General features: G+C 32.7%; 1 protein-coding gene across 3 annotated transcripts in view; it reads right to left on the minus strand.

Annotated features, from left to right (window-relative positions):
* The window catches only part of LOC118184268 (cytochrome P450 4C1-like), a 42,781-nt gene extending 38,609 nt beyond the window's left edge, over positions 1-4,172 (minus strand). Inside the window, exon 1 of one of the 3 annotated variants that reach the window (XM_085810708.1) lies at positions 3,753-4,165. In XM_085810708.1, coding sequence (XP_085666834.1) covers positions 3,753-3,969 — 217 coding nt within the window. In that variant the 5' untranslated portion in view covers positions 3,970-4,165. Of the gene's footprint in view, positions 1-3,752 lie in introns of all 3 variants that reach the window. The other 2 variants (XM_085810707.1, XM_085810709.1) reach the window with 2 other exon arrangements.
* Positions 4,173-14,651: the final 10,479 nt, after the last annotated feature.

A 14,651-nucleotide genomic window follows, 5' to 3' on the forward strand; every position in this document is an offset into this window, starting at 1 on the left:
ACCCACCCAAGTACTGACCTCTTTGAATGCTGCATGAGTAGAGCAAGTATGGCAAATGCAATTTCGAAATTGGCAGGTATTAATCTTCAGCAAATATGGTGAAATCTGGTATCAAAATGTTCAGTAAATTCATGGCAATAAGTTGAGAGAGAAATGCACTAGGAATTGGGCAGAAATATGAATATTTTTCCAGTTTAAATAAATGGTCAAGTCCTATTGGCTGTTAAGAGTCACATGGCGGGTCACCCACCCATAGTCTGGCTTGACTGAAAATTGCTTAAATTTTTTATGTAAATTTTTTGAAAACCTTTCCGCAAATTAAGTCCTTTCTTAGTAGAAAAATATATGAGTACACAACACAATTTTCACATAGGTTCGGTGTGGCGATGAATAAAATGGTTATATACACTATTTACATGATGCATAATTGCTTGATGGTGATTTTCACATTTGATGCACAATTAACAATATACGAAAAGAAAATAACCAAAGGTAAGTAAAATAAAAGGCACTTGAGCTTTGTAATGATAGTGGAATCCACCAAATCTATAAAAATTAAAGTCTGTAGTGGAGTAATAAACATATTTACATTATGAACATCTCGAATTATGGGAGATGCTCCGTGGTCTTTTAGAAGCGATTTCAACTGTTGGATGGTAATCTACGAGGAGTCGGATGTGGTCGTATTCAGAGTTTTCGATTCTTGTAAAGAAGTTATGGCTTGTAGTTAATATCTTATTTGCAATGGGACGAATTTTTAAGTCTTTGTGGATCTGAAGATTTTTCACAAACCATGGGGAATTTACTATGTCTCGAAGGATCTTGTTTTGGAAGATTTAAATTTTCTTCCTAGACGTTTTGAATACAGTAGGCCAGATTGAAACGGCGTATAAAAGTATTGGTTTTATCAGAGTAATGTAAATCCGTCTTTTGAGATTGATACTGAGTTTTGAGTTTCTGTTAATTGAGGTTATTTTGGCAGCTGTAGCTTTTCTAATCGCGCTTTCTACTTGTTCTTTGAAGAGAAGCTGTTTGTCAAAATGAACACCTAGATATTTTGTGCTGTTTACTATTGTAACAGGCTGGTTGTATATTCTGATATTTATATCCACAAGAGTATTTTTTCTATGCTTTCGGAAGAGGAGAGTTTCACTTTTGGTAGGATATATTTTAAGTTTCCAAGCGTTGAAATAATGAGCTATTTGGTTGACTGCAATTTCTACTACTATTTGAGGCTTCAGTGATTTAGTAAAGATTGCAGTATCATTTGGAAATTTGGCAATCTTTGCATTTAATGGAATAGGCCAGTCAGGTAATTTTTTGATAACTGCTGTTATTGGTTTTTCATGAGGTAATGGGAAGGTGTGATATGGTATTGTTTTCGCGTCAAAGTAATGGTTAAGTTTTCTATAATCATTCCAATCTTTTACCTTTATATGAATATCTCCTTCATTGAAATTGCTTTCAAATTTTTTAACGAGTTTTTTCATTTCGTCGCGGAATGGTTTCCATTCGATAATATCAGATATGATGATTGGGGGAATTCTTTTTGCGGTTTTGTAAAGTTTCATAAAACCTCCCTTTTTGAGTGTTTTGTAAGTTAATAATTTGGGTATTATCTATGTTGGTTTCCATTTCGTCATCATCATGTAATAAAATGAATCTTTTGAACGAAGTCATTGATGAGTTGTTTGAATCGCTTAGGTTTCTTTTATGGATCTTTCTCAGTTGCATCCAGTTTCCATTATTTTTATTTTGTGAATTATTGGTCGGTGTAGTATTTTCTGGTATATTTTGGGGAATTCATGTTTTTTGTTTAAGTTCCTGATCAATTCCGGTTTGACTGTTTCCTTTAATTTCGCTTGCTAGAAGTTTAGCAGTTAGCTTAGTAATGGTTTCATTTAGTAAAGCGTAAATATCAGGGTAACCTGAACTTCGTTGCTCAAGATCTTATTTCGTTCGATGTTAAGTGTAAGAATTCTGTGCTTTGATTTCCTCACACGCGCCATTTTTAATTAGAGTATTAATATACTCTTGATCTCTCAATATATCATATTTTGCCATTGTCATAATTCCCTAACAGTACTCGTCGCAAGGCATGTCCATCGTGAAATCAAATAAGCAATACTTACAGTGAGTCTAGATGCGCTGTTCCAAGAGCTATATAGGCTGCAAACACTGAGCTCATTGATTCTAATCTCGGTAGTGCCAGTTTCTTTAGAGGAAAAACTCTTGTTTTAACCATCACGAAACTAGTATTGACGTACTTCCCTTCTTGAAATCTCAGACACGCTACTGCACCGTGCGCCCTTGGGCTCGCATCGTAAAATATGTGTAACTGCAATGTATCTCCAATCATCTTCACATTCGTCGGAAATTATTTCCTTGCAACTGAAAATTCCTTCAAGAGCTCTACTTCAGAGCACCAGCTCTTCCGGGTTTCTAATATTTCTTAAGGTAATTCTTCATCCCAATGAATTCCTCGTTCCCATAATTCTTGGAAAATTAGTTTCAGCCTGACAGTAAAGGAAGAGAGAACACCCACTGAGTCAAACATTCTTCCTTCAGTTCTTATTCGGTTCGTATTCTTTCAGTTCGTTTAGTGTCATCAGAATTCAAAACAATGTTTAATGGATTTTTGACGTCAAATTCAAAAACGACCTTTAGAGTATCCCACAACATTTCCAATAACTTTGATAACATAGATACTTCATCAAAGTATTGGGAATTATTGACCTAATTAACGATTTAATTAAAATAATGTTACGGGTCCGATATTTTAGAAGTCTCATAAAATTAGGTATAAATGTAATCATAACTATTTAAAGAATTTATTTAAGGGGAAAAATTAACATTTTACATATTTATAGTACTTCTGTAGTGATTAAGTATGCTGGAATAAAAAATAATATTTGCAAAAGGAAAGTATGAAAATGTTGAGAATTGAGGTTACAGATATGAAAACACAATACAAAATTATACCAATCGACAAATCATACCAATATATTTTATTGAATCTTAATTGATTTTTAATCATTTAAATTCATATTTTTTAAACTCTTGAAAGTACATGAACACGTATGAATTATCTTTTATAAAGTAAATAATGCTTCATTAATTCAAAAATTGCAGTGGAAACATAACTTCCATATATTGAAACTAACAAGATAATTTATTCGTTGACAATTTCTGTTATTTCCTTTCGAATGAATTAGAGTTTTTAGAAATGTTTCATAATCGCATTTTAGTTCGAAAAATATTGAAAACGTCCTCTTGACTTTGCAATATGAGCTAATTGAAGCTTTTAAGCGTTTAAGCTAGATGATATTATATTACACCTTTTAACAGAATAAAGAACTTCGGTTGTCTTGTAGAAAAGTATGCAAAACGTTTACGTATTTAAGCTACGGTAGATTTTTTGAGGGAAGAGGTCATAATTTAGTGTTCAAATGGCACAAGTCAAAACTGTTTCAAAAGTTTTGGTATTACTAGCATCTTTATTAAAAATGTAAAACTTCGAAAATTGTTTCTTCAGTAATAATATTTGTTAAGAAATCAAATGCAGATCTTTTAAGCAGAGCGGCTTGAAAATACTATATTAAAATAAATCGAATAACATATATACTGTACATTTTCTGAGCTGTATTAGATCAAAATCACATAGTAAAGGTGACGAAAGAACTGGTTTTATATACTTTTGAAACTGGAGGAACGTTTAGAAATCTAAAACAATTCATCTATCAACTACTTACTCGCAATGAACGGAATCTGCTCTGACGTGGAACTTTGAGATTGCCAATAATATTGCCAATAAACCATAAGGGGATTTGCTGCACCATATGAAGGAAACTTTGAGTAGTTCTTGCCTATTTTGGATATACGAAAGCACAGGAAAACCACAAGAAGAACAGTAACGACCAGCATTGCCATTATGAGCGTCAAAATTATGAACGCCAGTGGGATCTCCATCACGGAGTATAATACTTAAATGCTTTTTTTGCCCCACTGTATATAACGAATAAGAATTTTTTCGAATTTCGACTTTCCTTCAAAACAGTTGACTTTTCCTCCCTTTCTTTCATGCAGAAATGCGTAGTGATTTTGTCAACTAGCTCACTGTGTTTTCGTAACTTCGAAAATATCATCAATGATTCTGATTGAGTAATATTTGCTTCTATTACCAATAACGAAAGCAACAGCGCCTGTTTACCAAACCCTCGCCTAACCGAAAAAGCGCTGACCTTGACATTGAAATGTGATGACACGGCAAAAAAGAATATATTGTCTGCTGGTGGTTATTTGATTGCACTTTTATCTAGATGTTTATCATTGTCTACAATAGTGCGAAAACACCTTATGTAACACAGTACTAATTTTAAAATAACAGCATAATGATGTTTCTATATTGAAAACATGCACTTTCTTGAAGCGCCTTGTATGCTCATGTTCTTTCACTAATGGTATCATTTCATTCTTATCTTTAATATGCATTTTGTGTAACTCAGATGTTTATCGGCGATTGAATTGCACCTTTATTTTGTCTACAACAGTTTGCTTTTATATTATATGTATTATATGTATCTATATATTAAGATAACTAACTATTGCATTACGCTTTATAGCTCTTATCATTTTTGCAGCCCAGCGTATTTTGAATATTTAGTATACGTAGTACAATTATACCCATTCTGTATAGTATTTTATATATATATATAATTGTAAGGTAAAACGATTGCAATATATGCCTCAAAATGTAGTTGTACGCTTTGAGGTTTGAATATATGCAATAGAAATGAAAGTTAACATTACTATAATAATTCAGAAGTCAAACAACAAAAATCAGCGTTACATTTTCAAAATTGAAAATATAACGCTGATTTTTGTTGTTTGACTTCTGAATTATTATTTGTTGGGCGTGTTATTGTGTATTAATTAATATTACTATATTTACATTTAACTGCATTTTTATTTAGATGGTGTCATTCTGTACACTAGTGCGCCTCCACATTATGTAATACAATACTCTGATTAATTGTAATACAACACCACAATGATGTTTCTACATTGAAAACATGTTCTCTCTTCAAGAGCCTCGTTTGCTCGTGTTATTTCACTATTAAGGGGACTCATACACCTTAAAACCCATAAAATGTTCGAATAGGTGACTGTTGCAAGAATTGGAACAACTTATTTATTTTGAAAGCAATTACTACCAACTTTTTACAGCTGACAACATAATATAGCTGCTTTCTGAAATAGTAATCAGAAAGTTTGTGTTGCCACAAATATTTTTATAATTTAATCCGCTTTGTGATAACATTTTTCGTCATGTTTCCAACTTACGCGCACAGTTTAAAATATTCTGTTTCATAATTTAATTCCATATTTAATATATAGCTTTTATAACATTTGGAAACTACTGTGAACCTAAAATTCTAAAAATTTCATGTTACATTTTTATTTTATTTTGAGTTGAGTTTATAAAATGTATTTTATTTTAAAAATTTTTAATGTTTCCATAATAATTCCATATTTTAATAATTCCATGAAATTTTTCAATATTAAAACATTCATCAGATTGTTGGTTCAGTTAGAAAATAGTGTCCATATAAAGAATTCCATCAAATTTCAAGTATGTTCCATTAGCCATTTTTAAAATATCATGCGCGCAAGGTGGAAACATGGCGAAATATTTTGTCACAAAGAGGATTAAATTATAAAAAATATGTGTGGCAACACAAACTTTCTGGTTATTAGTTTCCAAAGCAGCTATATTATGTAGTCAGCTGTAAAAAGTTGGAAGTAATTGCTTTTAAAATAAATAAAATATTCCAATTCTTGCAACAGTCACATATTCAAAGATCATGAGGGGTTTAAGGTGTATGGGTCCCCTTAATATAATTTCATTCTTAACTTTGAATTAATTCAATATGCATTTTGTGTAACCCAGAAGTATATCGGGAACTGAATTGTGCATTTTTATTGTCTACAATAGTGTGCAATTACATTGCATTTATATTACATAGCACATACCCTGTCTCCACTTTATGTATTGCATATGTTAGTAGAACAACACCTTAACAGTGTCTTTTCGCTGAAAAATTGTACCTTCTACTAGATCCTTGTTTGCTCCTGTTAGGATTATTATTATTATATTTTGAGTAACACAATAATGCTGTCTGTACTATCGTCCCAGCCCTTGGCTGAAGTTTAGGCGGAAGTAGATCAACTCCGATGAGTTGCTAAGAATGGCGAATACCCTGGTCAGAAGATTCCTCAGCGGCGAGTAGTAGTAGTGGTTATTTGAAATTACCTTCGAATTCACTATTGTATAGATGCACGTGAAAGATTTTATTCAAAGATATACTATTTTTGTATTATTTTAAACTGTAAGATAAATATTTTTAGAATTTACTACATTAAAAAAAGGGCGCAAATAAGGTGTCGTAAATTCTTTGTCCCAAAATAAGAGGTAAAATTTTTTATACTTCTTACGCAATATCATAAGAACAAGTGAATAATAACATGGACGATTAAATTAAACTTTTTGACTATGAGACAAAAAATATGTGACAAGAAAAAATATGTTATAAATTATGAATAATTTAATTACTTCAAAGCTTAATATAATGTTAAAATGTCATGCGAATTTAAGATTTTTTTTTACTTTTCACTTTTTTTATAAAACGTCATGCGAATTTAAGATTTTTTTTACTTTTCTCTTTCTATAAAACGTCACGCGAATTTAAGATTTTTTTTACTTTTCTCTTTTTATATATTTTATGCGTAACTAATAAAATACTTTTCGTGAAAGTGTTAACAGTAGCAATTGTCTATAAATCAGCAATAATAATACAAAAGGAGTTCCTGAATTTCTGTCATATTTTAGGACTAACCTCCGTAGTTTTTCTTGTTCTTTTGATAAATTTCCTGTAATGATTTAATATCTGAAGGGTATCTGAATATCTGAAACTCATGAAGGGGTGATTACTCTTTATTGCTCAAAATAAACTTCACAAACGTTCCTCTCTCAGGACGTACTTGGGTTTGAACTCAAGAATACTAAGAAATATAACTTAACTAATGCTTAACAAAAAGATACAGCCGAAGCTATCAAAATTCTACAGGAGTCGGCCCCTTAAACGCTAACTAAACGGCGAAGCTATCAAGGGCCTGAAATACGGCCGAGCGTAGAAATAGCTTAGGGAGAGTGCAGCCAAAAGGCGAACGTGCGTTGATCTGAAACAAAGTCAGTGGAACTTCGCCTTAAAATACTTGCTCTTTCTTCATTTGCATTTAACCGTGATTCTGAAAACACATTCTGGTAGGAAACTGTAAGCTGAAATTAAGAACGATAGGAAAGTGGCTTTAACTAAAAATAACTGTTAGCAACTTAGGATAAACCTTACAACTTAAATCCCTAAATAAAAAATGCTAGCTCTACTTGTTTCTGAAATGGCAAATGCTATACTTTTTCCCCTCTTTTGTATAATAACTAATACAACAGTTGCCTCTTTGCCGATTCTTGTATAATCAGATATGAACACCTTTTATTTATAAATAATACAGAAAGCGAGTCATAGATAAGTAAAATGAATAACCACCTTTCAAAAGCTCTAATTTTGTAGGAATAGAAGATTCGAATCTTCAAATCTCAAGATCCATGGCGAAGATTTGATATTCGAAAACTTAATCTTTCATTCCATCAAAATTCCGTTGAACATTTAACTCAAATTCAAAGTATTAATTACACTGACGGCTCAGAAATCATTCATAAACAAGAACTGTAGCAGTTGCAGTGGATCTGGATTACTGATATCACCTCTTTGGCGGGTTTAAATGACACACTCTTTTCTTCTGGAGAATGCCTCATGTATAATATTTGTTTGTGTTAACTCTTGAAGTAACCCTTTGCGTTTGCCTTAAAAATAATCTTGGAAAAAAAATGTAAAAAATTTGCAGCAGTTGGTAAAATATATTCTGCTAAATTATGCTGAGACACTGAATCTCATGTGTTAAGAATTAAGTACTTAAACTTGTTAAATTTCATTCTTATGTTCTTAAAAATATAGGCCTGTTTTTAAAAAGTTTCATCTCATATAATGATTTGAAGTTTTGATTAATTATAGACTTTCTTATAATACTAGTAGATTCTTTTTTTTTTTTTTTTTTTTCCTTCTCCTTCATATTATTTTTATATGAAGGCTTCGGTAATCTTTTAGAATTCAGATAGGAAAAAATTTAGGATTCATTACTCCTCTTTGATTTTGTCGAATAACGGGTTTCTTAATTTAGCGCAAAAATACACAACACATTTGACAAATAAATCATAATTTGCTTTCGTAACAAATTTTATTAAAATTCTTTACAAATTTCATATTTTTTCGTTTTAATTATTTAAATTTTTTCTGGCACAATCGTCGGCTTCCAGTTATCTACTTCTGATCTAATACATTAATGAGAAAGAATAATGAAACGTTTTATTAAAAAAATCCTACGTTTATGCACATATATATATCAAGATTAAATAGAATTCAGACAAATGAATTTAAAATTTTTAAAGTTTTTAACAGACGAGGGAAAAAAGTGATATTTTAATTACAAACAATTTAAAGTTCCAGAATGAATGTGTGCATTAAATTTAATTAATATTAGCAGTTATTATTTCAACTGAATTCCCGAAATTCTTTAGTTAGGCATTACATCTGCTGCAAGGTAACTAAAGAATTCAAAATTAAAAGAAAGTTTTCGTAGCGTATTCATATTTTAACGATACCCACCAGCGGCCGAGCGGTAAAGTCGCTGAACACTGGTAGTTCGGTCCGGAGTTCGAATCCCGCGAACGGGCTGGCTGCATGGGTGTTTTCGTGGTTTTCCCCATGTGTAACGTGTATACGATCCTGTTTCCCTTAGAAAGTCCTTCACGAAGGCATCCCTTCCCTTAGGCAGATAGCCCTAGTGGGCTTTGCCATAAGTAAATTAAATACATGTTTTAACGATTTCGCAAAAGTAGAAATCGTCTGTTGAACTTATTTTAAGTTAGAGCATTAATTCTTTAATTTATTGGTGAATTTTCAGTTAAAAAGGCAGAATCATAAAGTACTTAAAACATTTTTATATTAACTGTATATTATCGTTTGATTCACGCAAAACGAACTTCCACAAAACGCAAAAAATTTACGTAATACTCGTGCTGCCATCTATTATCAACTGACATAATTACAACTGATCTACGTTCTACGGGTCAACGTTATTATTAATTCCTTAAATTATTGTTATGTATTAATTGTTATTATTTACAAGCCTTAAGTTTTGCTTACTTAATTCATTTTTGATCCGTAATTGATGTTATTAATTTTTGCTTTAGTTGTTTAAAGTTGGTTGTAACTTTAAATTGTAACTTTTGTAAACTTTAAATTTAGGTTTGGTTGCTTTAAAGTTTTCTTTAGCTAAACTTGTTTAATTTGTAATTTGAATTTAAGGTCTTAAGTTTACTTGGTTTTTGTACTTTTGTTTTTGACCCTTAAGGTTGTTTAACTTTTAAATTTAATTATTTTAAAGTTTTGTTTGCTGCACTTTTGGTGTGTTAATTTTTTTAACTTAACTTAATTTTGTACCCCTCTTCCTATTAAAGTTGTAGAATACATATTTTCTGACTGGTGGTAAGGTAAATCAATAGTAATTTAAACTCAATCTGGATAATGAGTGTGTATACTTAATTTGCTGCTAAAGAAACAATTTATATTGTGATGACATTTTTTAATGAATTTAATTGTTATGTAATAGTTTGACTTTTAATGTCCTAAATTCGTTTATTGTGTTGAATAATTATTCACTGGTTCTGAAAAAAAATTTCTATCTTCCCAACCGTCGACTTAAAATTCATTTTCAGAATCCCTTATCAGGGGGTTACTGCACCCCGAAATTCTTTCGCCTAAGCATTTGAACACATGTTGGATATTTTCACCATCTGGAGTTTTGCTTAAACAGGAACCCGGTTACTGTGACATCTCTAGCAGGGAAATGTTCTAAGAAGAGGTTGTTTATGAGAGTGAAATGTCGTTGGATAGGAAGCTCGCAATGTTGAATCTGCGCCTCGAGACGAGGCTAGTTCCCCCTCTTTTTTTTTTTTTCTATCAGCAGAGAGTATCTTGACCCAGCGGAGTGGCCTCGAATGCCGAATGGTTGAACCGCACTAGTTGGCCTCTTCTGGTAGTCAGGAAACCCCTTCCCGTGAAGATTTCTCTGCTTGGAATCCTTCCAATCATCTTACTTCGCAAAATTTTTTCAAAAGCGCGCCAGCTGTTAAAGTGGCTGCTCAGTGGATGACGACGGGGAGAGACGGAGAAAGAAATTTCATTAGACGTTCGATGCACGAAAAAGATGTCAACTTTACCGTTCAGCTTGGAGGACAGGCGCTTCGTAGACGAGGAGAACAACGTTTAAATAACCTGGACCGAAGAAAGGCGTCCTACATCTATAATTCTTGTCGATTTCCTGATTCAATAATGGCCTGTGGAGGGAAGACCTGTCTCCTACCGGTTGGAAGCTGGAAAAGCAGGGAAGCCTGGCCTCCGAAACAATAGCCTTTGATTAATTTTATCACTTACATTTTTCTTACAGATGATTTTAGGCGCATAGTAATTATTCCCTGAGACAATAATGTATCCTGTCATTATTTTCACCTGTATCAAGAAATCCAAAAATCTGCATGATAGAGTCCATCCTGGAACAGAAAAATGTTATATATGTTAAAGAAGGGATGTGAACTTTTTCCGTTGTTTCTTCAGATATTTAGATGACCATTCACCGCCAATTTAAAATGTAACTTGTATTCTCACTCGTATCACCATAAATAAACGTTAGTTTGATTTTACTTACCTTGTATTGTACTGAATTTTAATTAATTTTACACTGCACCTCAGTCATAGAATGGATTACCTGCAATTTTTTTTCCACAAAGCAATATATATTGTCGGATTAATGATGTATGTTCACCTTGATTACTCTTGCTAAAAACTTTACTTATGTTTGCACACATTTACACAATTACCTACTACAATATAGGTATTAACTTGAATTTTCAATTACACAATGATGTTAGTAGTAATTATTGCATATGATCTTATGTTATTTTGTTTTATAATTAATAACTTAACATTATGCAGATTTCCTTCCATGAGTTTTTTATAAATATAATTATTCTAAGTAAGCAACGTATCTCAGTTAGGATTTTATCTCTCTTACTAAGACTGGGAGCTTTCTTCCTATTTATATGAGAGTAATTCTTTGCTTGATGATGTAAGTTAATACAACAGCCGTACTAACATATCCTTCTCTCAAAATCATTTTACAGCTATTTGCTGTAATAGGATATATATGGTGACCATTGACTATGATGAGTTGATCAAGCTTGCACCCATTGCGGTTTTAACCTGTAGATGATGTGATACTGCGAGTATTATTCTGGTACTTTACTGCCTAATCAGTATTTTGTAGGAGATGCTGATGCTCCTGGCATTGGCGGTTAGATGTGAAGCAAGGGCAGAGAACCGCCGATAAACGGAGAAAGAATTATGGCTGTTCGAGCTGGAAGTGGAAACTGACTAACAGAAATGAGTCCTAAACTGTGGCGTCTAAGTGGCAGTGAGTAGCATGAAACGATGGAAATATAGACCTTGATAATACACAGTTAAATAGGGGCGTTGTAAAAACACAAGTAGTTTTGAAAAATATGAACGACAATATAGATGCAAACATAAAAAAATGCAAACTTAGAGCTCGGAATAATATACATAGTTGAATTTATCAAATAGTATACGGATAACAAAATACATAATACTTGAAAATACTAAATCATTTTTGAATAATTAGATTCACTCATAGAAATATAATATACATTATGTACAGTCAGTTCGTGGACGACAAGTGAATAATTCGTGGACGATTGAACTGACTTTCGACCATTGTATTGTAATCGGCCAGTTTGGCAATATGGGTATAATATATATATAATATATATATAATTCATGATCTGAGTGAGGCCGAGAGGTAAAGACGCTGAACACTGGTAGTTCGGTCCGAGGTTGGAATCCCGCGAACGGGCTGGCTGCATGGGCGTTTTCGTGGTTTTCTCCGTGTGTAACGTGTATACGAGCCAGTTTCCATTAGAAAGTCCTCCTCGAAGGCATCCTTCCATTTAGGCAGATAGCCCTCGTGTGCTTTGCCATAATTGAATAATCCAGTACAATCCATGATCTGAGTGAAATAGAGAACTTGCCCAGCTCTTGAGCATTCTGTCTTGAACATTTCGTGAGAGTCTTGAGAAATCTTGAGCATTTTGTACCTTTAGATCTCTAAGAATTTGCCTGTTCCTTACAAACCGCAAGCGTTTCTAATCGCTTTCAGAATCTTATTTTGAAAGACAGCAATTTTCTCGCTGTAGATTTTTAGTTCTATTGCCCTCAAAAGACAGCGTAAAAAGTCCTAGGCTGATTAAAGCCAGATAAAGTGTCCTTTTCACTTTTAAGTGAAATCTTAATTTTCGTTCTGTAATACTGTAAATTTCCCAAAGAATGCATTAGCTCGGTTTAAAGCGTAATCAACTTAATTTGGAGTTATAATTTGGAGTTCCCACCTTCCTAGCATGCCTTCCTGGTGCGGTGGTCTCCACGCTAGGCACGTGTTTCAGAGGTCTGTGGTTCGATTCTCGGCGAAGGCGTTGCTCATTTTTCATCTTTCCTGCTTCCAAAAAAATCCTAATATCTCTACGAAGTTTAACTGACTGTCTGAAATGATAGTAAGGTATTTCGTAGAATTCACAACGTGGTCGTTGATCGGAAGATTGAGAACTTAATTTTACTTATATCTTCTAAAACGGATGTCATAGCATTTATGTATAAAGTTTGGCAACTATAGAAAAGTAGTTGCGTGCGACAGTATGTGCAAGTTGCAGCTCTGAATTAGGTGAATAAGTTAATATGTGCTTCTTCAAACGGACACGAATTTCGTTTTCATTGTCTGTTTAACAACAAAATATTGCGTCACTATTAAAGAAAACAGAAAATTAAAAAAAGTCAGTCAGAAATATTGCGACCTAAGAAAGGTGTGTGTGTGATAATGGCAAAGCCTCGAGGGCTATCTGCCTAAGAGGAGGGATGCCTTCGTGGAGGACTTGCTAAGGGAAACTGACTCGTATATACGTTACACATTGGGAAAACCACGAAAACGCCCATGCAGCCAGCCCGTTCGCGGGATTCGAACCTCGGACCGAACTACCAGTGTTCAGCGACTTTATCGCTCGGCCGCTGGTGGGCTCCTAAGAAAGGAATTATTAAAAATATATATTAAATCAAAATTATGTACTAATCAAATTTTGAAACAAGGATTTCGTTTACAATAACATGAGCTCTAGGTAATCTCTAGGTACAGTAATATATCAATATTACTGTAAAATACAGTAAATAATTGTTTCCTTTTCGATTTTCTTTTTTATTTATTTTGTGTTATTTATTGTTGTATGTTTGCTTTAAATTTCGAGTTATTATAAGTTAGGGTACATATTTTATGCATTTTTTTATCTGCTGAAAAACACGTTTTGAGGAGTTGGCCTTTACAAAACGAAAGATACCCCCCCCCCTGTTAAATTTCGAACACATTAGTCGCATTTGTTAAAATACTGCCAAATCTGATTATAGTTGCTCCTGTTTCGAATTTATGTTAAGCTATATGACCATTTTGGAAAAAGTTTCACACAGTTTCGGAAATCTCCTTCAGCTTCGCCTCATCTCGTAACAAATATAGAAAACAAACCGTTGGCGAGAGCTCGTGAGTTCTCTTTGGCATTCAATGGGAGAATGTTTAGCTCAGTCAAAATGATTGCGTACAATATGAGTTTTGAAATATGCACTTTTATATATTCAGAGTAATTTTTCCAGTCGTCTTGCCCTGGTAGTTCTGTACGTTTGGAATCAAATCTGTTATATCCGTTCTTTTAATCCAGAGTTTCTGTAGTAGCTTCGTTGTTATAAGTTATAATTTATTTCGTCTTCTTAATTATTTTAAAAGTAATCACTTTGAAAATATAAGCTAAACTGTTCTTCCTCTTCCAACAATATGTTTATCGGTTCATAAACGATAGCACTAAGCAATAATGTATGCAGTTTGAATACCAAATAATAGCAATAATACTCGTAATTAAGAATGCAATAGAAGTAATACATCAAAATCAATTAATTGGAATTAAGGATCAGCTGCAGATATTTAATAAGTTCCTTAAAATTTTAATAATATCCTGCAGTTTGCTGAAAAACTGAAAAATAAGGAACAGTTCTTGCATTCTCAGATTTCGCGAAACATCTTAAATGTACAAAAATTTCTTCCACATAAAAAATAGTTAAAATCAGGTAAGTATTTTTTATTGAAAAAAGATATGAGTACCTCAGTTTCCCTTATTAGATTGTTCAATAACTCTTTGTGGTAAAACATGTTACAAATTCATAAAAAATATTTTGGTGTTTCATCAATAATTTTAATCGTATTAATTTCGACATTCTAAATGCCTGTAATCTATTCTTCCAGTTTTATCTATCCCATTATGTTGTGTTACCTAATCACTGACAGTGTCTTTTCTTTATTACCTTTAGTCTCTA

Source organism: Stegodyphus dumicola, chromosome 2 (genome assembly GCF_044657685.1).
Source record: "Stegodyphus dumicola isolate Sdum_Otavi_A_Nest chromosome 2, ASM4465768v1".
NCBI lineage: Eukaryota > Metazoa > Arthropoda > Arachnida > Araneae > Eresidae > Stegodyphus > Stegodyphus dumicola.